The sequence below is a fragment of the Coccomyxa subellipsoidea genome, assembly GCF_000258705.1.
Source record: "Coccomyxa subellipsoidea C-169, whole genome shotgun sequence".
Lineage (NCBI taxonomy): Eukaryota > Viridiplantae > Chlorophyta > Trebouxiophyceae > Coccomyxaceae > Coccomyxa > Coccomyxa subellipsoidea.
Window position 1 is genome coordinate 18572 of NW_005178018.1, and position 20911 is coordinate 39482.

Consider the following 20911-nt stretch of genomic DNA (forward strand, 5'->3'; position numbering starts at 1 on the left):
ACAGGGCTAGGCGCAGGTCGATTGACAAAGCTTGAACATGCGTGAGAAATTTGCAAAAAGTCTCACTCCCAGACATGTAGACATTGAACTTTATTATTTAGATGTGCATTATGCAGTTCTGCTGTTGGTTGCAGTTGGGTTACTGTTTTGCAAGCATGCAATTAGCTGCTACATGCAAGCAGTTGTTTCTGCCAGTTGAGTGCCAGCGAGTGCCATGATACTGCATCAAAATGTGTATACTTGGCTCTGCATGCTGATGTCAGCATCTCTTCATGAGGCCTGCAGAGGCAAGGCGTCAGTTGAGTGACGTCTGCCCTGTAAATTATATCAACAGAGTACAAGCCCTGCAGACCTGCATTTGTGGAGGACCCATGCATGCTGCAGTTGAACACCATTTTGGCAAGCTCAGATTTTCTTACTCGCAGTAATAATATTTCTCACCCATTCACACACCATCCAGTGTTGAATGCAATGCAGGTCACATACCCTAGCAGGTCAAACCCCAAAAGCACAGTCAGCAACCGCAAGCACATGCATTTGGATCTTGGAAACAAAGACAAGCAGAGACAGCAGGTCCTACACCTGTTTGCCTGATTCAAGAGTACACCTCCCTAAAGACAGCCAAAAACTCCTACCCTAGGAAGCAATCACAACCAAAATGTTGCAAGCGTTTGCAATACTGCTAGCTATGACACACAAATACTTTGTCCTAATATTACACGCACGTCACGCCTGTGGCAAGCCACATTCACACCGCATGATACGCACACTGCAGAGACAGCGCGAGTCCACAGGCCAAAAGCCCACTAAAGCAAAAAAAAGAGGCGCTTAGATGAGCTGCATCGGGTTTGCAGCAGCTGCATATAAGTGCTGAGTCTGCCCAGCACCTGCTGCATTAGCTAATCTTGCGGTTCATGGCTGGCACCACCTCGTCAAACACAGCTGGCTCTGACATGGAATGCCGCATCGGCATCGGGTAGTCTGCTGTCGACACGTGCGTCGCACCTGCACACAATTCCCAGGTCTCATGCTCCTGAGTTGGTAACAGAATAGCTATTTTGCCAGCGCAGAAGATCTGCACCTCTATTTGGACTGTTGCTTGTTGATTGGGCAGAATCATGGCTGAAGTCCTGCATGGAATGGCTGAAGCATAATGTCTGTTGGTGAGAGCCTTGCCACCCCACCAAGAGCCCAGTCTTCCGGTAAGGAATTCTCAGGAGCAAGACATGCATGCACTGTTGCCTCTGCCTTCACTTAGGTAATGACTGACATGGTAGGAGCTACTAGGGCACTTGCGCTCACTTCAATCTCGAACAAGGAGGGTTGGATGTTTGCTTGAAAGGCACTTCTTCCCCCAGAAAAGGCTGTGGCAAGCAAGGCTGATGCGCAGGTTGGTGTGATTGGGGAGTAGCAGCGCACCCTCTGGCACATTGACCTGAGGCGTGACCAGGTTGCGATTAAAGTACTCTGGATCTGACATGGAGCTGCGCGCGAGGTACACTGGGTCTGACATGGAGCTGCGTGGGAAGTAGGACGGATCTGACATGGAGCTCCGAACCACGTGGGGCATTGACTTGTCCCTGCCCTGCATCTGGTGCCCGCTCTGCCTCTCCTGTGGCCACAGTTTCACAGACATCCTCAGTTGTAGTCCCGGGAAAGAAAGCTCGGATGGCGTCAGCTTGCGTTACACAAGGAATTCGATGCCACTGCTTGTACCTTGACGAACTGGCAAGGGAAAGGGGGTTATAGCGCACACCTGGCTGACAGAGATGGGCTGCTTGTTCGTGGACAAGTGGGGGAAGTAGTTCACCCTGACGCCGTACGTCAAGGTTGAAGCAAACCTGCACCGCAGCAAATATCAACTGCTCTGGTCCTACAATTAATGAAAAAGATCCACATTGCGTTCAGAAAAGAGCGTGACAGGCCACAAAAACCTAGCAGGTGTGGACTCTGCCAATATCACGACTCTTGCGGTGATCGAGCCGGCAGTGCTTATTAAGAGTGGAAATGGTTTTTGTGCAGTCTACTTGCAGCACGACCGCCTCCTGTGAAACATAGTAGAGATACCATCGACCCACCTTCTCGTGAGCTCACCCCGCATTGTGGTTCTGTCTGTAACACCTGATCCACACACCAGCAACGTCTTTTTGTACCTACAAATGACTTTGGTTTACTGCTTGGAAGCCAAGGTGATTTGGAATGACGCTTCGAGAGGGCATCTCCTCGTCAGCACTTGTCCGAGTCACCCCAATCCGGCACATGATCCGCACGTGATAAAAGAACCTATCCAGGCATTTCATGATCAGATTAGACAAGGGATTTTAAGGGTAGGGTTCCGCTCTGGTACGATATGGATGTGCGAGTCTGGTACTGGAAGACACAGATGTGCATGAAACGCGTGCCTGTTCCGTAATAAAAGGTACACACTCAAACCGTGTAGCTTCCAAAAATAGTTGAGATCAATTCATGTGCAAACCTGCTGCCTTTCGACGTCGCAGATGTCACGCATAGTCGCAAGTTTGTCAGAAAGATAATTATCTTTTGGCTCAATTGACTATACCTCTATAAAGCAACCAGAGCAGAAGTGGTAAGAAACTTAGTACGCCCATCGTACCAGTATGAAGGCGTGTTCTGCGCTGCTAGTGATCGGGTTGGCAGCATCTGTCTGTTCGGCGCAACAACATCAGAGAAAGCTGCTTCATGGAGGTCATGCGCATGAGGAAGAGGCTGCACCGCCACCATCACCAGCGCTGGGCGTACCAGCGAAATCATCGGTCATGAACATGGAGTACGCAAACTGGTTCGACTACCTCAACAAGACGGGCCATGAGTCGCCCACGGACTTCATCATTGACTCCGTGGATGCTCCCGGAACCCTTAACAAGGCCAACCTCTCTGAGGTCCTTTACGTCGTCAGCCAGAGCCAGTAAGCCACCTCGAACCCCTTAAACTGTCTCCTGACAGCTGCATCCACTCCTGCTGTAGTGCCAACATAGTGCTCCTGTGAGTGCTTTCTGAGAGCACTGCCTGGATCGAATAATGCGGGACACCCTGGATCCGTCAGCAACCCTTGGGACATAACTGAAACAGACGTGTGTTGTGCACAGGAACACAACTGCAAAGCCGGTGCTGGGCTCGCCGCCGGACGGCCACACCCACCTCAGCGCTGACTTGCTGCTGAGTCAGTACGGCGTCAACGGCACACTGGACGAGGCCGGCTTGCAGGAGGCCTTTGCCGCCATCATCTCCTGCCAGGTCTTGTGCCCTGCTGCCGCCGTGCTGTACTCACGCATGTGCTCTATCCTTCGCGCACACCAGTCTCGTTCACAGCAATAGACTGCCAATAGGATCTTGCTGGATGAGGATTGGCTCTGGATGCAGCTGGCCTCTGCAGTGTGATCAGCCAGCGCAGATACCAAACAGTAGCAAGTCAGCAGCCCAGTATGATCCTATCGAACGGCCAGGCAGCCGCAAAGCACCAGTGTGGCATCGGGAGCCCAGCGGCAGCCAGCAGCGGTGTCCCAGAATATATGCTGACACGGTCTTGTGTGCGCGCGCAGCTGCAAGGCAGCTTCTGCCATCTGGGCGGCCACGGCGAGGTGCACGCGCCGACACAAGTGATCTACGTGGTCAACTCGGCGACTGCTGCGTCACCGACCAGCGCCAACACCAGCACAGAGGACAAGCCTAAGGACAACATAGACTGGCTCAAGGGCCTGGCGGCTGCGGTACTGTTTGTTGAGGCGCTGTTGGGAGTGGCACTTCCGCTGCTGCGCGGCGTGCGGCCGCTCACCGGCGCGCTGAATGGGTGGCTGCTGTCGCTGCTCAACTGCTTCGCCGGCGGCGTGTTCATCACCTTTGGTGAGTGGCACGCTCTTGGCTCCCTCTGTGTTGTGCTAACACGTTGTAGGCCGCCAGTACTGCCTGCTTAGCAGCACCCATAACAATTGCATCCTTCGAGGCATTGACGAAGTCAAGGCACTAGGAGCTGCCTTTCTTTAGGCTCGATATTGGGCATACACGGAGGATGTTGTAATTCTCCATGTGAGATTTGGAGGGACTCGTTGTGAGGCATCATCGTACTGCCTAAAAGTACACAGAGCACTTCCTAGATTCAAAAGGATCGCCTGCTTCTCCATTGTGTGAAGTCATTGACGCCTTTGTGTGGTGCGCAGCCATCATGCACCTGCTGCTGCACGTGATTGGCTCGCAGGCGGACTCCACCTACAGCGCCTACTTCCCCATCGGCATGTTCTTCATCGTCCTCAGTTTCCACATCTTCTTCTTCATCCAGCGTGTGGTGGGACCTCTACTCACCCCCGCTTCTGCGGTGGCCACCCCCGGGGGGACTCGTGGGGGATCCTGCTGCGCTTCTGCCGTCCCGGTGCCCGCCAACCTGAACAAGGTGCGACAGCGGCTTCCTGTAGCTTCTCCAACTCTTATTCTTATGCCTTTGCAACTTGTGTAATAGCGTGCTAAAGGCGAGCCATATTTCTGCTGCCCTGGCTCTTTGCTTTCTCAGCACTTTAGGCAACCCAGAGCTCCGCTGCAAGCATGTCTAGCTAGTAATCTTGCACCTTGTCAATCAGTTAGAGAGCGCCAGAGGGGGCTTAATTTGAAATGCACCCAAGGAAATCCCTGCTAGATTGCGTCATTTTATTCTTTGCTTTGAGGCACGCTGAGAAGTATTGCTGGCTTGCTATCACCAGGAGGGTTATGAGAACGGGGTGAACGGAGCTGCGAGCAGTGCAGAGTGCCCGTGCGACGCGAATGCTTCGTGCCAGACTCCGGCGGCTGAGCGCGTGTGGACCAACTTCATATCTCCCAGCCTGCTGCTGCTGGCCATGTGCATCCACGGCATCTTTGAGGGCCTGGTGCTCGGCATCCAGGCATGCTCTTTTCTCACAATCTTTGCCCGGTCATGCCCTTATCCTGAAATGGGAGTTGCCTTGATGTGCAGCAACCTATTTGAATTCTGCCTCAGTGCACACGGCCTTCATAGCAGAGGTCGAGGGAACCCACTGAAGGGATGGTAGACAATTGCACCTGGCATGCACGATCAACAGCAGGAGGGCATTCTATTTAGGCCGTGGAAGTGCCTTGAGGCAGCAGGTGCTGAAAGGAAGGGAGTTTGCTGATGTGGCTGTGTTTGTTTGATCTGCAGGACACCAAGGTTGGTGCGGTGACCGTGCTGATAGCTCTGGTGTCGCACAAGTGGGTGGAGAGCATTGCGCTGTCCGCACGCTGCCTCAAGGCCGGTGCCAACTGGTGGTGCGCGCCCCATCTCCCTGGCGTCCCCTTTCTGTTTCAATTTCTTCTTGCAAAGTCATTGCCTGCCCAGGAATTGCAGCCTTCTGGCCACCATGCTGTTCTGGCAGAGCCCTTGAGGCATCACTAAGGGCAAGGCAACTGGAGAGCTTGCTCAAGTTCCCCTTTCTCTGATCTGCAAGGGGCCTTAAGTGACTTTATTTTGATTTTGCAGCTGTGTCAGAGCTTGCCAATTTGCAGTCCTCAAGCTTTTGCCTGCTCACGGGAATTTGTTATCAGCAACAACACCCACAATACACCTGATGGCAACACTTGCACTGATGCTGTGTTATTTGTGCTGAAGGCAGACAGGAATTTTCCTGTTCCCATTCGCAGCGACGGCTCCGATCGGTGTGGGCATTGGCGCGGCGCTTTCGGGCATAAACCCGTGGGCGCAGATGGTGCTCTACGCGCTCGCCACCGGTTTCTTCATCTACGTGGGGGCCTGCGAGGTGGGGCCCCTTACAATTCCCATCACTGACTACACACCAGGATGTGCCATGCAAATTGAGGAGGGTATGTAATGAGACATGCAGAGCACGCATGTCTGGTTCCTGACTCCCCGGCAGGTTCAGTCTTTGCACCAGGAACGTTGTGTCGCCCAGAGCCTGAATTCATTGGCTCCAGGCCTCTTCCTTGCTTTCAATGCAATCTGTCTTGTCTGTCAGTTCCTCTAGAAGCTGCTGTTCCTGCATGCAGATAATGTGTTGCTCCAACGCAAACCTCTGAAAGTTTCTAATAGGGAATTCTCAGCCCTCCCTGACACCTGATCCCCAATATGGGCATCTGACGTTCCCCGCCTGCCTGCTGCGCAGGTGATTGCGGAGGAGTATGCGTACGTGTCCAATCGCTCCCGGGGATTCAGATGCGCGCTCTTCGCGGCGTCGCTCACCGGCTTCACGCTCGTGGCTCTGCTGCAGCTCATCCACGATGGCGACTGAGCCACCTCAGCATGCCGCATCATTGGAACACCTCAGCGTGTGACATCAGCGTATGGCATCAGCGTGCCACATTATCGTGCCTCCTCGGCATGACCGAGTCATGACTGGCCGCAGCTAAGCCGGCCGCGGACCCTGGCAAATTGACCAGAGTGAGCCCTTGGATCCGCTGCATGGACTGGCGTACAGCTAATATGTTTTTGTACAGGTCTTTGACGGACCATGGTGTATCTGAGCACCTAACAGACTGGCGGGACCTTATCACTTGAATGGACAGCAATCCACGTTGATTAGCGTGGTTATGAAAGTGGTCAGAGTCATCATGACTCATCAACACCTGATTCGCCAGCGTGAATTAAAGGTGCTGTTCAGGTCCAGGGTCTTGAGCAGGAACGTGTTGACATGTGATTTTCTGGTGTTGCTGCCTCCAATTGAGTTGCCATTGCATTCAGTTTTGTTTTTTTGGAAGCCCTACTTACGGCGACTAGCGTATAATGTACTAACGCCATGCTTGCACCTTACGGGGTTTTCAATTGCGAGACAAAATTTAACACACTTCACCGTAATTCAGGCGGGTTTCAGCAAAATTGCCGTGTTTTCTAACACACACCTGGAATTTGAAACTCCGAATCTCCCAGGTTTGTGATGCATGCAAAATATCAGTACTATGAGCTCAGAGCCAAAGCTTGAAGGCAGACCTAAGAGAGACTTCTGCGATACAAATGTAATGGCATAATTTTTATCATGGCCATGGAGTAGATTCTATTAGGCCCGATAATTATAATCATTTAAAGCAATGGCGATATCTGTGCCATATTGTCATGCATTCAGCACCAGGGGTACTTTCCAATCCAGAAGTTGCGCAAGAAGAAGCTCCTGCCAGTACATCCTAGCAAAGCATCCTACATCCGTAGTATACACAAGTGCCAGCAGTCCCATGTGTGGTGCCCTTTGCTACATCAATTCAGGTCCCAAGTGAAGGGTCATATGACGGAATGCTTGGGACCTGGTTGCTGCTGCTTGTGTCAGATGCAGTAGCATGCATGCACAGGACAGAGAATCAATGAAAGCGCTCTAGCTGTCAGGGCTCAGCATCACTCCGCCAGTAACAAGTGATGTTTCATGTGCGTTTGCATGATGCCATGCATGTTGAAGGGTCCACATTCCCAAATCCCGAAGGCTCTCCTTTTAAGCAATGCTGGATCTTCCAAATAGCCGCTGCATATGCACGAATAGCCATTAACCTTCTAAACTTCATGGGCCATCATTTGTTGCTATTTCCCTTGCATTTCAATTTTGACAATGACTGTTGCATCGACAGCTGCAGGCTCTTCACTAACAACTATCCTGGATATCGTGACGCTGAAAAAGGAGACAATGTTGTGATCACCGACAAGAACACATCTATTGATCCATCCTTCAAATACGCCAACATCAATTAGCAGAAAGAAGACATCTTACCTGGAAAAAGGAGAAGATGGCAAGCTTCATTGAGGACCCAGACGCCCGTGGGGCTTTATATCTGGTGCCAACATGCTTTGCATGCTCACACACTGCTTCGAGGATTGCATCTGTGGCAGTGGGCTGCCTAATGGAGGGGTCTAGTTCCTCTGCAGCTGTTCGCCTGTAGCGGAAGTAAGATGCATACTTCCTCGCATTAGCTTGCTTGCTTGCCACTTCCTCAGCTGGCATGCCCTTCAGCATCGGAAGCAGCTCTGACACATTACCTGCATCAGGCAAGCCGTGACCGTCAGTGTAACTGGCAGATTGAATATGCACAAAAGGTAGCCCTAGGACACCTCTTTTGTGTCTGCGGCAAAGATGAGAAGAAGCCTACAAAGCATGCGGATGCAAGCCAGCGTGGCAAATGGAATCACATTAGAGCAAGTGTGTGCATGCTGAGTTACAAAAGCTTCAGCCAATTGGCAGGTTTATGGCGGTGTCAGAGCAGTAGCAGATTTGGGCCTTGCCTATTGTTTGGAAGAGCTTGCTGACATCTGCATCCAGGATCCACCAGGAGTGGTCATACACGCTCTTGGCACGTTTTCCAGGCGTCGGCTGCTGTATTGCCACAGCGGGTGTTGCCAATTCCATATCCCTGCATTGCCATTACCTCAACTGCATTGCCATTGCCTCACTTGCAAACCGCAAAGCGCCAAACAGAAACCCTGCACTTTGCCGACACTGCCAAACCACGAGTTCCAGACTGCATTACCAAATCTAAGCACTCAAAAAGTCGGCAGCTGTTAGAACTCCTGCGATGATATTGCACCATGCATATTCCACATGTGTAAATTTGTCACATCAGATTTGTGCTTGCCTGTAGGCAGCCAGCTCCACAAAGATGGCAAACGATGAATAATCCACCCACTGTGCCAGCGGCAGGGAGTGCCATGGTGGGCCTAAGAACACCTGCAGAGGACACAACAATCATATAAACTAATTAGTTATAACATGCAGCTCTGCTATCATGCACAATGAAGTAGAGAGTGTCCCCACATGGACCTTGAATCACAATTAAGAATACATCCGGGTTTCTTGCTTTATCAACGTGTGATTTTGCGTTGTTCTGAGCTCCCCAGCCCTCGCTTCTAATTCTTGAACTTGATTTGAGCCATATCCTGGCGTCCCCAATTTCGTAGGTTCACATGGTACTGACCGAGATGGGGGTATAATATTGTTCTTAGAGGATGGGATGAGGGGCTTACTGGGATGCATCCAGCCAGCATGACATCTGTCAGTCGCCTGGTGCTGGCAGTCTCCCCAGCAATTACCAGGCAGAACTTTGACCGCCTCAGAGTTCCTCGGAGCTCCTTGTGCGAGTTCTGAATCAGATATCAATACTGTGAGCTGCTTCAATCTGCAATTCAACCAGAGGAAGACACTCGCAAAAAGCAAAACGATGATTTGAACCTCCCTCGCATGCATGAGGCCGCATGAACATAGTGCCGCCACAATTCTGTATGGTCACTCAGTTCTCTGTGGGAATGAAAAGAAGCAATAAAAACAGTACGTGCTGAATAGTCATTGGAGGAAGCTGAGAACTGTAATAGAAGCTAAGGGGAAGAAGGGACTTACAGATTTGTCGCAGGCCACTTGCACGCCAGGAGCATGGAGGCCTTCCAGATACTCTGCAGTGAATTTCCGGATGGCCAGCGCCAGCAAGTGATCTGAACAATGGCCTTGGAAGAAGAGATCAATGTCTCTCTCCACCTCTGCCACGTTACCATCCTCTACAAACTGCACAACAGATATCCACACCGGCATGCCGAGTATATAAACGTGATGGAATTTTTCACCAGAAATTTGCCGAATTTTTAAGCTCATCCCTGCGTTGCACTGTGTAGAACTTGGGCAATCAAGGGGAGTGAAGAGAGCACACCTCTGGGCTGCTGTAAGGCACCACCAGGAAGTTCCTGCGGCCCTCATCGGCTGGGCAATTATAGCGGATGGGAGCTTCCACAACAAGGTGCAGGGACCTGTGACACGATGTTTGTTGTCAAGTCACGCCCTTTTGGACAAAACAGCAGAAGCAGTGAGGCGCCTGGGCTTGACAATCGGCATGAGATTGTGATGGGAGAAAAGTGGTGGTACCTGGAAAAGTCCTTGCAGAATTGGCTGTAGATGCCACTGAGTGGATGTGGCTCAAAGAATACAAAGTCCTCACCATCAGCTTTCCCGAACCTGACACAGAAAAACTTATCTCACACTTCACATTATGAGAGATTGTAGGCAGAAATTGTTTGGCACCCCCCAAAAAAACAAAAGAGCATAACAGTGTTCACCTTCTTAGGCGAGTCAGCCTTTGGTACCCCTTGTAGACATCAAGATGCGGAAACAAGCCGTCATTTGCGTGTATATCCCCGATCATCCATTGCACATAGCAGTAATCGTACACAAATACAGCATCAGCAGAGCTGATGTCTTCGTTGTAGTGGTCTGAACTCCTGTACAAAAGCATGGAGAACTTGAGGGAATACATTGCATTAGTCACTGTGGTCAACCGCATCAGTACTTATCTCGTGGCACTGAACCAACGACAGAGGGCCAATGAGTACCTTAAATATTGTTGCAGCCAATATGGCCCTGCAAAATGGGATATATTATGCGAGCCGTGCTGCTGGCATGGAGGTTTTGTGCACGTCCTGATCTGCCCCTTGTCGTCAGCGACGATCCTGCACACAATCCCTGATTGACGAGTAACGGGAAATGATGGCAGTCAGGCCTTGAAATGTATCAAACTGAAACTTCGCTCACTTCTGTTCGGGGTTGCATGGCGGCATGCCAAAAACTGGATCAGACAAGTCAAGCATTCCAATTGTGCATTTCTTGCTTTCATGCTGACTAGTCTCAAAGGCGTTGATGCTCCATGCAAATAGGAGGAAAATGCCTGCAGCTAATTGGTGGTGCAAGATTGTAGTTCTGCTCATCGTGCAGAGAATAAAGTGCTTTTCATGTGATTTCACCCGGCTTCATTGCACAGCTTCGTCTTCTTGCATGTGCTTAGAATAGCTTGATTAGCTGCGGAACAGGAGAGGCCAGCAAACGCATTTGGCGCCACCCTTGCATGATCGCCACGTGGACATGCTATCACGTGCCGACAACTTGGCAAGCATGCAGTTGCAGTCCAGCTGCCCCATTTCCTACAGCTCACTAGCTCACACACACGCTGAATATGCCTTCCACAAGTGGATGTGATATGCTTGGACAATGATCAGCTGTCGCTCTTAGCTATAGCCTAATCTATTTAATTTATAAACTGAGAATTTTTTATGGCAAGCCCAACCCAGGTGGCGTCGCAGTGACGATAGTCGCGACAATTTTTGTGATGACAGTTCTGAAGCTACAGTGTGCATGCCGTCATGATCCCAGGCAAACACGTTCAGGCTACACAATACACCGTATGGTACAATCCCCAATCATGCTATTTGCTCTAAATATACAGGGACAACTTGTGTAGTGCTGAAGCTCAATGGCTCAATGGCTCAATGGTTGATCCCCAACATGCCATGTTTTGAGGTGCACATGTGAATCCTGTAAAACAGCGAAAAGCCTCTTACCAGATCCCAAGTATTGTAAACTGGTTGCTGCTGCAGTTGCAAGCATGCTCTTGCAATTGCGCATCTCAGGAGATCAGCTGCAGCTCTTGGTCGGATCTCCATCGTCTGACTTGAGGAAGGACTGCCAGATCAGCGTCCTCACTGCTTCTTTCTCCGCGTACACATCCTCTGGCGGTTTGAACCCATCCAGTTCTGGCAGTGACTCGCGCTGCTCAGCCATCAGCGCCACTGGTGTCCCCACTTTCACCTGTTGTGGCAAATATCAATTTTCTCGATCAGAGAAGCAAGCCCTTAAAGTATGGAGCCCTGTTCTGCACGTTACATATCACACTGAGTGGTGTCACCAAAAGCAAGCTTATGCTTGCAAATCAGCCTTTCTTTTTCTTTCTTCTGAGCGGCTGAGATCTCTTCTTCACTCTCTGAAATCAACAGGGCTTGCATGCGCCGCCAGTGGCTCAAGCAATTGAGCCAGCATTTCAAAATGGAAAGGTGGTACGTTCATTGTAAAACCGGCTGTTGAGTGAAAAGCAGCGCACCTGCTTCCCCTCCGGTACCAGGTGGCTGTGCATGATGCCTTCCTCCTGCACACCAAGCGCCACTCTCTTCAGGTACACACAAACCTGAGCTGCGCAGACAAAGACATCCAATATACACGCACGAAATGATCGCAGCATTGAGCTCGTGGGGATGAAGGGCTGGGCAAGCCTGGGATTGTCTCAAGTATATCGACACTCTTGAAAGGATGCAGAAAGCGCAAGCACCTGAGCTTCCACAAGCAGCGTGACATTGCCGGCAAACTTGCCGACCTTGTAAGCGTTCTCTGTCAGCTCCTCTGTGTCCACCTCCATAACGATGTCATACTCTGCCACCTCATCTCCTGGTGCCTGCTCAGCAAAGCCTTTTTGTTGGTAAGTTGCGTGCACCATCAGCTACCACTGACCTTTCCAGTGTCCTCCGTATAACCCTCTACATCATCTATGTGGAGATGTGCCTCGAGAGCCTGGAAATCACGCTTGAGTGTAAAATTCGGATGGGGACATTGATCACACCTTGACCCATTTGGAGATGGTGCCTGCGGTCATGCTGGGAGACAATTTCGGCATGGGCACGATGATACAACTGCCGCTATCGGCAGACATAAATCTGCCAACCTGCTGGAAGGGTGCTGAGCACATGTGGGAAACTGTGGACCCATGCAGCAGGACAAAATTGCGCAGGCATGTCATAGGGGCTGCGATCCTGTACATTACAGCCATGATGGCTTGATCTGGAAATCTGATGTTATTAGTAGGGGTTTCTATCCTTACAGTAGTGCTCGAAACTTCTTGGATCACTTACATCCAAGCAACATCGGAGGAGGAACCTGGAGTGTCTTGCCACGAGCTTCGATAGAAATGCTGCAGGACAGCAAAAGTGAGATTCAAAGGACATTATACAATCATCAGACTCATGAACAGCCAGGTCTGCGACGCAAATTTCATATGCCTACAGCTGGGCAGGGGATAAAATTCAATTCGTGGCTCAAAAGCAACGAAGGAAAAGCGCAGAAGCGCCGGTCTCTCATAAGGTGGGCGCTGTAAACTCTTCGTAACAGCGCGGATCAAATGGCTTCGCAAACTCTCAGTGGATCCCTGGCCCAAGCGCACGCCGCCCAGGCGTCGCGACCCTCTGTGCCTGCGAAGGTGCTTGCCTGGACTGCACCTGTTCCTGCTATATACGAGGAGAGATCCATATGGCGTCAATACATATCAAAATCATAGTCCACAAGGACTGGAACATATGTGTACCCTCCTGTAGTTTACAGTAATCTGGATGGGTCCAAAGTGGGCTATCTTATCCAAGCCAGCAGATGATAGTTTTGCGATTGGGCCAGAATTTGCACAAGCAGCGGCCTTTCACGAATGCAACATGCTTTCAGGGCAACAGTATTAATTACATACATTATCAAGCCACATTGCTGGGCCAGTGCAGAGTCTGAGGATCTCTGATGTCGGACACAGGCTGCAGCGCTCCGTGCTGCATGCTTCGGCCAGACAACCGCCCCGGCCCGTGCCAGCAGCTTCAATGGCGCATCTCTCCTCTCTATGGCTCCTCGCGCTGCACTGCGCTCAGCCAACAGGAGATCGGCCCTCCTCACGCAGGCTAAGGTGCTCCCTGCTGCACCTGATGTCTGCGTATATCTGTAAGGTTGCCCCCTTTGGGTGAATGTTTGGTAAGAATATATCCCGTAGAGGTCTGTCAAACATCAAATCTCTGTACGATAGCTCGCCACCCGTCATAGTACAGTCTTCTGAAGCCACTCTCTGCAACTGCTCTGGCAGATTGGGGACACACTGGAGGAGTTCCTAGTGGATGCCACCAGCGACCCCAAGCTGCGCCAGGTCTTGATGAGCCTGGCAGAGGCAGTGCGCACCATTGCATTCAAGGTGTGTTCCCATGCCTCCTGCACACATCAGAGCCGTGAACTGCAGTCATCTTGCATGCACACCTGTAGATGCAGTACCCCCTTCATGACATCTCCCTACCATGCTTGCTCGCCTCGTAGCACATCTCAGTTCTTTGCATTCGGGCCATACTAGAGCACCGCATTACATTACCAGGCAGCTTCCTTCACAAGATAATGCATGAGGGAGCGCTACCGTCCCAGCCTGTGTCCGCGCCCACAGAATGTGCTGCACCCTATTACAAAATTCCCCACCCCTGGCTGGCGGCTGGCGGTACAAGTACGGAGCAACTCGCCCATGATCAATTGGGTCTTGCCTGGTTTCATCAGGATATAATCGCGCCTTTACCTGGATAGGATCTGTGGCAGCCTTTACCTGCAGCTTATTTTTCAGACGCACCTTGCCTCCGGCAGGAAATCACTTGGAGATCTCAGAGCAAGATTCTGATTTTGATTTTGCCGTGGTGTCAGGTGCGCACGGCGTCGTGTGGAGCGGCCAACTGCGTCAACACATTCGGAGATGAGCAGCTTGCAGTGGACCTGCTGGCAGACAAGCTCCTCTTCGAGGCCCTCAAGTTCTCTGTGAGGCCCCCTTCCCGCCAACTCCACATGTGCTCGCTGCTGATTTCCTAAATTGCTCAAATAGATACTGAAATCTGATGTGTCCACCAGAAAATGCTAACTTCAGTGACGCAGTCACAGAGGGGCCTTGTGCCCCTGTGAGACCTTGTGGATTTGCATGCATGCTGCACTTACATGCAGGAATTTAGCGCCCTTTCCTGATTGGGCTTTGTCTCCGCTTCAACCTTCTATAATCTTGGGGATCATCACGACATGGAGGAGTTGCTGCGGTGGCCGCCAATCGGCGCTGAGGGTATTTGATGCGCGCGCTGCAGGGGGTGGTGAAGTACGCGTGCAGCGAGGAGGTCCCGGAGCCGGTGGACATGCAGGGAGAGGGCTTCAGCGTCGCATTCGACCCCCTGGACGGGTCCTCCATCGTGGACACCAACTTCACCGTCGGCACCATCTTCGGCATCTGGCCCGGCAACAAGCTCACCGGCATCACCGGCCGCGACCAGGTTTCAATCCCACCACCGGCGCTCCGTTTTTTATTTTCTGTTTTCGGTGTGCGCGGTACTGCGCCATTAGTAGCGCCTTCGCCAGCCTATATTTGACTTATGTTGAGAAGCTGTGGGGGTTGCAGTCTCTGTCTCTGCACGGCCTTTGTCTGGACTCTGCACCCGCCCACCGCACTTGTCCGAGACCTGTGCAGTGTGTGAAGAAGTGAATCTCACATGCTCGTGCCGCGGGACCAAATCTGGGATTGTCAGCTGCAAGTGACGGTACAAGTCTTCTTCTATGCAACGCCAGCTGTCTTCTGAAGGCTGACACGTATTTTGATGGCTTGCGTGCAGGCAGCTGCTGGCATGGGCATCTACGGCCCGCGCACGATCTACTGCATTGCGCTGAAGGACGCGCCAGGCTGCCACGAGTTTGTGCTGCAGGATGACGGCAAGTGGCTGCACATCAAGGAGACCACCGAAATCGGTGCGGGCCCCTACTGCCTGGGATCTTTGAGAACAAATTGAATCTTCGGTAGCCCGTGCATGGAACATTGAGGATGCAGAAGATGAGTTTACCTGAGTGGATGACGAGGCTGTTTTGGCCTTCTGCCGATTGGGGGGCGCAGCAGCTCTGCAACATTGCACCTTTATTAGCAGCAAGTGACAGGCTGATGCATCACATCGCCAAGAAAGGGCGCTTGAGCTGAACTCCTTCAAGATCTGCAAGAGAAATTGCTGGAAGAGCGCAGCGCAGCGGCCGCCACCACAAACCACTTACTAACTGCATGCCCTGCGTTGCCTGTTCAGGCGAGGGCAAGATGTTCAGCCCCGGCAACCTGCGTGCGACCTTCGACAACCCCAACTACGAGCGCCTCATCTCCCATTACATCGGAGAGAAGTACACGCTGCGCTACACCGGAGGCATGGTCCCCGACGTGTTCCAGATCATCGTGAAGGAGAAGGGTGTGTTCACAAACGTGACATCCCCCTCCACCAAGGCCAAGCTGCGCATCCTGTTCGAGGTTGCTCCCCTGGCACTCCTGGTGCGCGTTCCCTCCCTCCTCCTGCTCTTGTTAGTTCTTGACAGACCTCACAATAGCCATTGTGCGATGCACACGGAACAGTGCTACTGTCTCGTTGACTCGCATGCACCTCCTTGCTCTGAACTTCACTAGTTCTCCGAACTCGCTTGGTAAGAAGTTACGGAACTCCTGGCATCTGGGAACAATTCAAGTCTGGTGTCCCTCAGGTGTTACAGTCTCAGGGCAGTCAGAACAGAGGTTGCTCGCGCAATATTAGCATGCGCCCACATCTGCTTGGCTTGGGCATCACCGGTGCTTGAAACTTGACACTGAAACTTGACACTGAACCGTTAATGCTCCGCAGATTGAGAAGGCCGGCGGCCATAGCAGCTGCGACGGCTTGTTGGTGTCCGGTCTTGATGTGGAAATCACTGCTCACGACCAGCGGACGCAGATCTGCTACGGGTCAAAGGCCGAGGTGCAGCGCTTTGAGGAGTATGTCTACGGCCAGTCCCCCCGCTTCGCTGAGGTGGGACAGCGACCCCAATAAACTCAAAACCTTCGTACAGATGTAAAAGCGAGCCAAATCAAGGTTCCGTAATATTTTGTATATTGTGTCTGGTGGTGCTGGCAACACAAAGTTGCATGTGGAAGATGCAATCTTCATCTGACTTGTCGGAGTGCGGTTCAATCAGATTCAATGCTCAGCAAGCCGCAATTCGTCTATCCCGCAGAATGATATGATGGCTGATATCTGCATGCTGCTGTAGGTGGAGGCCAACGCCTGATCAGGTACTTCTGACAAAACAGTCAGCCTTCGGAACGCCTGCTTGCAATATACCCTGGCTGGCAATTCAGCGCTCAATCAGGGCTGAAGCAGCATGCTCCCAAATGGAGCTGCTACCTCAGATTGCTATGAAGGGGCTACCGGTGCTATGGACGTGGGGCATGCCAGATGAGCAGGCCTGTTATCAGCTGCATGTGTTGGAACCAATCAGCCTCTCGGACAATGCAGCCTGTCCTAAATAGATGAGCTTTCTAGGTTGAGGCCGCTCACACAGTGCAGCAAGGGAGCATGCTGCAGGTTGAAGCAGAGGAAGAGTGAATGAGCAGCAGCAGCACCTTGAGTGGCTCTCTTTGGCTTGGGAGCTTCCAGGCTCAGACCTATCTTCAAGAGTTAGGTCAAGTCAGGCAAGAGAAGGACTTTTTATTGCAGGCGGTACCATACTAGCTGGCCTTCCCGAGAAGACAAGAATTTCCAAAGTTTTTCCAGCAATTCTGTGCGTTGTGCGGTGGATATTCAGCTGTCTTTCCTGTAAAGCGAGGCAGAATGCAAGACATACCAGGCAGTGCGAGATCAACTTTGTAAACACATATCAGACCGGGAAACATATCGGCACCGGTACTAGCACTGCGTCTACCACGGAGTCTGCTAGTAGCAGCCCGCATCGTTGCGTTTTTTACACTAATAAGCACACTATAATCAAGACACCACTGCAGGACCTGCAGTGCAGGTAGCCTCGTCTGTGCTGAGCATGATGTAGCAATCATGCTATTGCACCTTTAAGCTCTATGTGATTGATCCATTGCTCACTGTGGCATGGTCACGCTTTGCCAAGCGCATATAATCATATAAAATTGCCTTTCTTCAAAGAGTTCCACGAGGTCATTTACGGGGCCCCAGAATGTTCTTGACCCGCAGCACGCGCCGCACAGTCAGCGACAATCGCTCGTTGCCCCTTTTCATTACCCTTGCCTCAGGGTCAGGCAATGCCTCCCTGTTCGCCACTGTCTCATCCAAGGCCTCCTCTTCCACCTTCCACAGAAAATTGTATTTAGCTGCAAACTCAATTGCGTCAGTCCAACAGTCTTGTTCAGCGCTCCACTGTGATCCAAGACCCCAGAGGGCCTTGAGAGAGATGCACGGCTGCCGAGACAGCACTTCTGGTTGTCGCTGAGCAACCCCAGGATTTCTGATCTGCCTGGTAGAGCTAGATAGTCAATGTAGTAGAGGTTTCTGGGCGGAACAGATCAACATTCCAGAGCCCAGGCGCAAAATGCAATCCCTGGGGCTATCGTCCTGGGATATCAAAAACCCTGCCCTCTTCTGACAAGCAGGCTACCTTACTGCTGATGACTTCTGCAAAGTGTATTAGGGACTCAGGCATAGGAGCATCGGCCAACCAATGGTTCAAACAGCTCTCCATTGCGCACGCTTCATCGTACATCACGAGCAACAGCAATTCCCTGCTCTGCAACGCCGCAGTTCAACACCAGGCCGCATGCTTCACCTTCCTCGAAATCAAGATCGGTGCAAGCTGCTTTATTATCTTGAGTTGGTTTTTTAATTTATTTAGGGTTTAGGGTTTATGAATTAGTAATAATAAAAGCCCAAAACCTTAAATATAGAGTGCTCACCTCATCAATGCCGTGCAGGCAGTGGGTGTAGGCATCGCCCCTGAACACAAGCAGACTGCGCGGCTGCAGCGCTACCGACACCACCAGGGAATTAAAGTCACCTGCAAAGGACATGCAGTCACACTCAACTTTCACTCTCCGATGCCCTACAACCTACCCTGCCATGTAAGTACCGTGTAGTGCCAAACAGCCTCCACGGAAGGGTAATAGAAGTCACTTTGGCGGCATCAACACAGGGCATGCATTTCCTGATCTTGATGCAATGGCAGGACAGGGGCCTACCAAATTTCAATACATGCGCATGTACATGTAAGTCCCATCTGCCAACACCAAGGGTAAGAGAGGTAGCACAGGGTAGCACTCCCCTTGCCACACAGCACTCTGCAAACCTGCTCCCCAACAGGGCTTCTCAACTTGCTAATGGATACAGAAAACGGAAAAGCACCTTGTGCTCTGGTGTCGTCGTCGCTGCTACGCTTGCGGCTGAAGCGCATCACAGCCGGGGCCGCCAGAGAAAGTATGCACACTCCCGGGTGGTACAGCGGGCCATCCTGCACAGTCAGCAATATCCTACAAGATCCCAGAGCACCAGTAGGAACTGGCCTTGCTAAGCCGGTGATATAGAGGCATTGCCATGATTTCTCCGGGTCAAAGCGTCTATTCATGTCAGGGTTCCCCATTCGGTTGATTGACAGGCTGGCATCTGCAGCTGGCTCTGCCATGCTGTTGTGCTGCTTAGAAATGCTCCATCAGCTGCAGTCACTTGTCAGTGCCGCACTGACCCCGACGCGCTGAACTTCACCACAATGTGCTGCTGAAGTTATTGGCAATCTGACTGCTGGCAACCAGCGGACTTTCATCATCTTGCCCAATTGCTACTGCATTGCTCTTTTGGCAGTCAGAATTTGTGTGGTACCCCTATGCACCGCAGCTAAGTGGTTTGCACCTGGTGTGGCATGATGCCCTCTCCAGGGCGGTACGCATTGAGCAGCACATGGTTTGCCTCCAGCCCCGGCCCAAAGGCCTGAGTGTCCTCCCCCAGCCGCCTCAACAGCGGCTGCAGCCAGCTGCGCAACACATTGTCATCATTTGCAACCGCAGCATCTTCTGTTTCACGTGCTGACATTGTCAGCACTGCATGATCTCTGTATTTGTGGCCCGTGGTTCTTCCCTGCTGGTGTCGTCCTGCTGTACAGCAGCTCTGGTCCCGACTCTGTCCACGGAAGATGCAGCTTTGTCCATGCTAGGCAAGGGTGTCCCATTTTTTGGAGCCTGTATATGTGATTTACCCAAAGGTTGCTGATTCATGGCAGGGAGCAATCACCTGGGAACAGGCGACTGCAGCAAGACGCCCAGCTTCTCATGAACAGTGCCCCCATAGTTCCTCAGGCGACGACCTGAAACCTGTGTTCCCACATACAAAATCGACCTACCCGCTTTAAGTGCATCAAGCACGTTTTAGGAATGATCCGATCTAAGTGAGAATCACGAGTATTTCCACTCAAAACAAGAAGTGCAAGGACTTGGACCTAGCAGACAAGTGCGAAGATCGAAGCCCTGCCTTGATCCAGGGTGCCTTGGATGCCCTGATCGTTTGGCATAGACGTTCTTCATCATCTACGGATATATATTCGGGGATGTAGAAAATTTCTGGAAGCCATCCTATTCTATGCTTCTCAAGCATCAGCTCTGGCTCAGGCTGGCCAATAAATTGCGCTGCTGATAAGACATTATTAAGTTATAAATGACCCACCGAGACAATAATCTGGACCTAGCGTCTTTGCAATCGGACGATCCGGCAAAATGAATTTGTAACAGATCTCTGGATGTTGCATAGTAGCGAGATGGGTCAGAGCAAAGGAACTTCCTTTCACTAGGACTGTTTACGTAGCCTTGTTGTGCACTTCAACAGCAGTGCACGCGATGCCTGGAAGGTTGAATGAGTCAGCTGGTGCGCACGTGCAAATGCCTGACAGATCCTCGGTCATGCAAAGCCAGATCTTCAACAGCATCAAACACAAGCATGAATATCTACTGGAATGGCATGGCATGCTTAACTCCCCAATCCAGCCAAGAAGGCTGCATTTCTGTTAACGTTGTGCTGTTGCACAAAGGCAGCGCGCAGGCGGCTAACACCGGGATAATACACTTGCCGGCAATGCATTGCAATCACTTGCAGAGGCAGCGGCCAGGACTGAGCTTCTTGGATGAGTCTTACCTAACCAATAATTTTTGCCCAGGAGTGCAGGCGCATGGCGTTGTGTTTAACGCTGCATGTGCGATTGCATTACAATTACTGAATTGTGCGGTGCTTGTCGTGACAACTGGCCTCCATGCATGGTTCCATCTGATTGCGTAGCGCCGGATACTAGCGCAGCGCATTAATTTCCAAGCAGTCTCATCAAATTAGCTGCCCAGTGAGCATGTGGCAGTAATTGCTCAGGAAACACCAGCTGGTTGCACATTTCAGCGAGTCCGTCAGTTTTTGCACAGTCAGGAGATCTACGTGATGATTGCCAAGCAACACATCTTTGGCCAGCCGGCTCTGGCGCTAAATTCTCTGCATGGAGAGCCAAACACGTATGTATAAACGGCTGAGCAACAATGCAACCTCATGGGCATATGTCCTAGAACATGTTCAGTGTCCAACATGCGCTTC

The 20911-nt window shown here is 51.5% G+C and overlaps 5 protein-coding genes across 5 annotated transcripts; 2 read left to right on the forward strand and 3 right to left on the reverse strand.

Annotated features, from left to right (window-relative positions):
• Positions 1–895: 895 nt before the first annotated feature.
• On the reverse strand, positions 896–2101 carry COCSUDRAFT_60397 (hypothetical protein; the record flags this gene model as incomplete). Its single annotated transcript, XM_005642682.1, has 4 exons — positions 896–1005; positions 1420–1612; positions 1757–1841; positions 2079–2101. 4 exons carry the CDS (start codon positions 2099–2101, stop codon positions 896–898), a joined length of 411 nt encoding a protein of 136 aa, XP_005642739.1.
• A 676-nt stretch (positions 2102–2777) lies between these two features.
• Positions 2778–6248, forward strand: COCSUDRAFT_60398 (Zip-domain-containing protein; the record flags this gene model as incomplete). Its single annotated transcript, XM_005642683.1, has 8 exons — positions 2778–2926; positions 3108–3255; positions 3561–3861; positions 4176–4405; positions 4710–4874; positions 5165–5271; positions 5612–5759; positions 6123–6248. 8 exons carry the CDS (start codon positions 2778–2780, stop codon positions 6246–6248), a joined length of 1374 nt encoding a protein of 457 aa, XP_005642740.1.
• Positions 6249–8549: 2301 nt separating this feature from the next.
• Positions 8550–12561, reverse strand: COCSUDRAFT_45467 (hypothetical protein; the record flags this gene model as incomplete). The annotated part of the gene is made up of 8 exons (XM_005642684.1): positions 8550–8657; positions 8954–9070; positions 9324–9485; positions 9628–9724; positions 11416–11552; positions 11842–11886; positions 12067–12189; positions 12457–12561. The coding sequence occupies 8 exons, from the start codon at positions 12559–12561 to the stop codon at positions 8550–8552; spliced, it is 894 nt and encodes a 297-aa protein (XP_005642741.1).
• Positions 12562–13389: 828 nt separating this feature from the next.
• COCSUDRAFT_38677 (sedoheptulose-1,7-bisphosphatase) lies at positions 13390–16622 on the forward strand (the record flags this gene model as incomplete). Its single annotated transcript, XM_005642685.1, has 8 exons — positions 13390–13452; positions 13627–13731; positions 14220–14330; positions 14645–14827; positions 15164–15296; positions 15620–15855; positions 16199–16363; positions 16605–16622. 8 exons carry the CDS (start codon positions 13390–13392, stop codon positions 16620–16622), a joined length of 1014 nt encoding a protein of 337 aa, XP_005642742.1.
• Positions 16623–16810: 188 nt separating this feature from the next.
• Positions 16811–20144, reverse strand: COCSUDRAFT_54973 (hypothetical protein). The gene is made up of 6 exons (XM_005642686.1): positions 19814–20144; positions 19577–19656; positions 19199–19319; positions 18698–18803; positions 18253–18353; positions 16811–17650 (listed from the first exon to the last, which is right to left on the reverse strand). Exons 1-6 carry the CDS (start codon positions 19934–19936, stop codon positions 17501–17503), a joined length of 681 nt encoding a protein of 226 aa, XP_005642743.1. The 5' UTR covers positions 19937–20144; the 3' UTR covers positions 16811–17500.
• Positions 20145–20911: the final 767 nt, after the last annotated feature.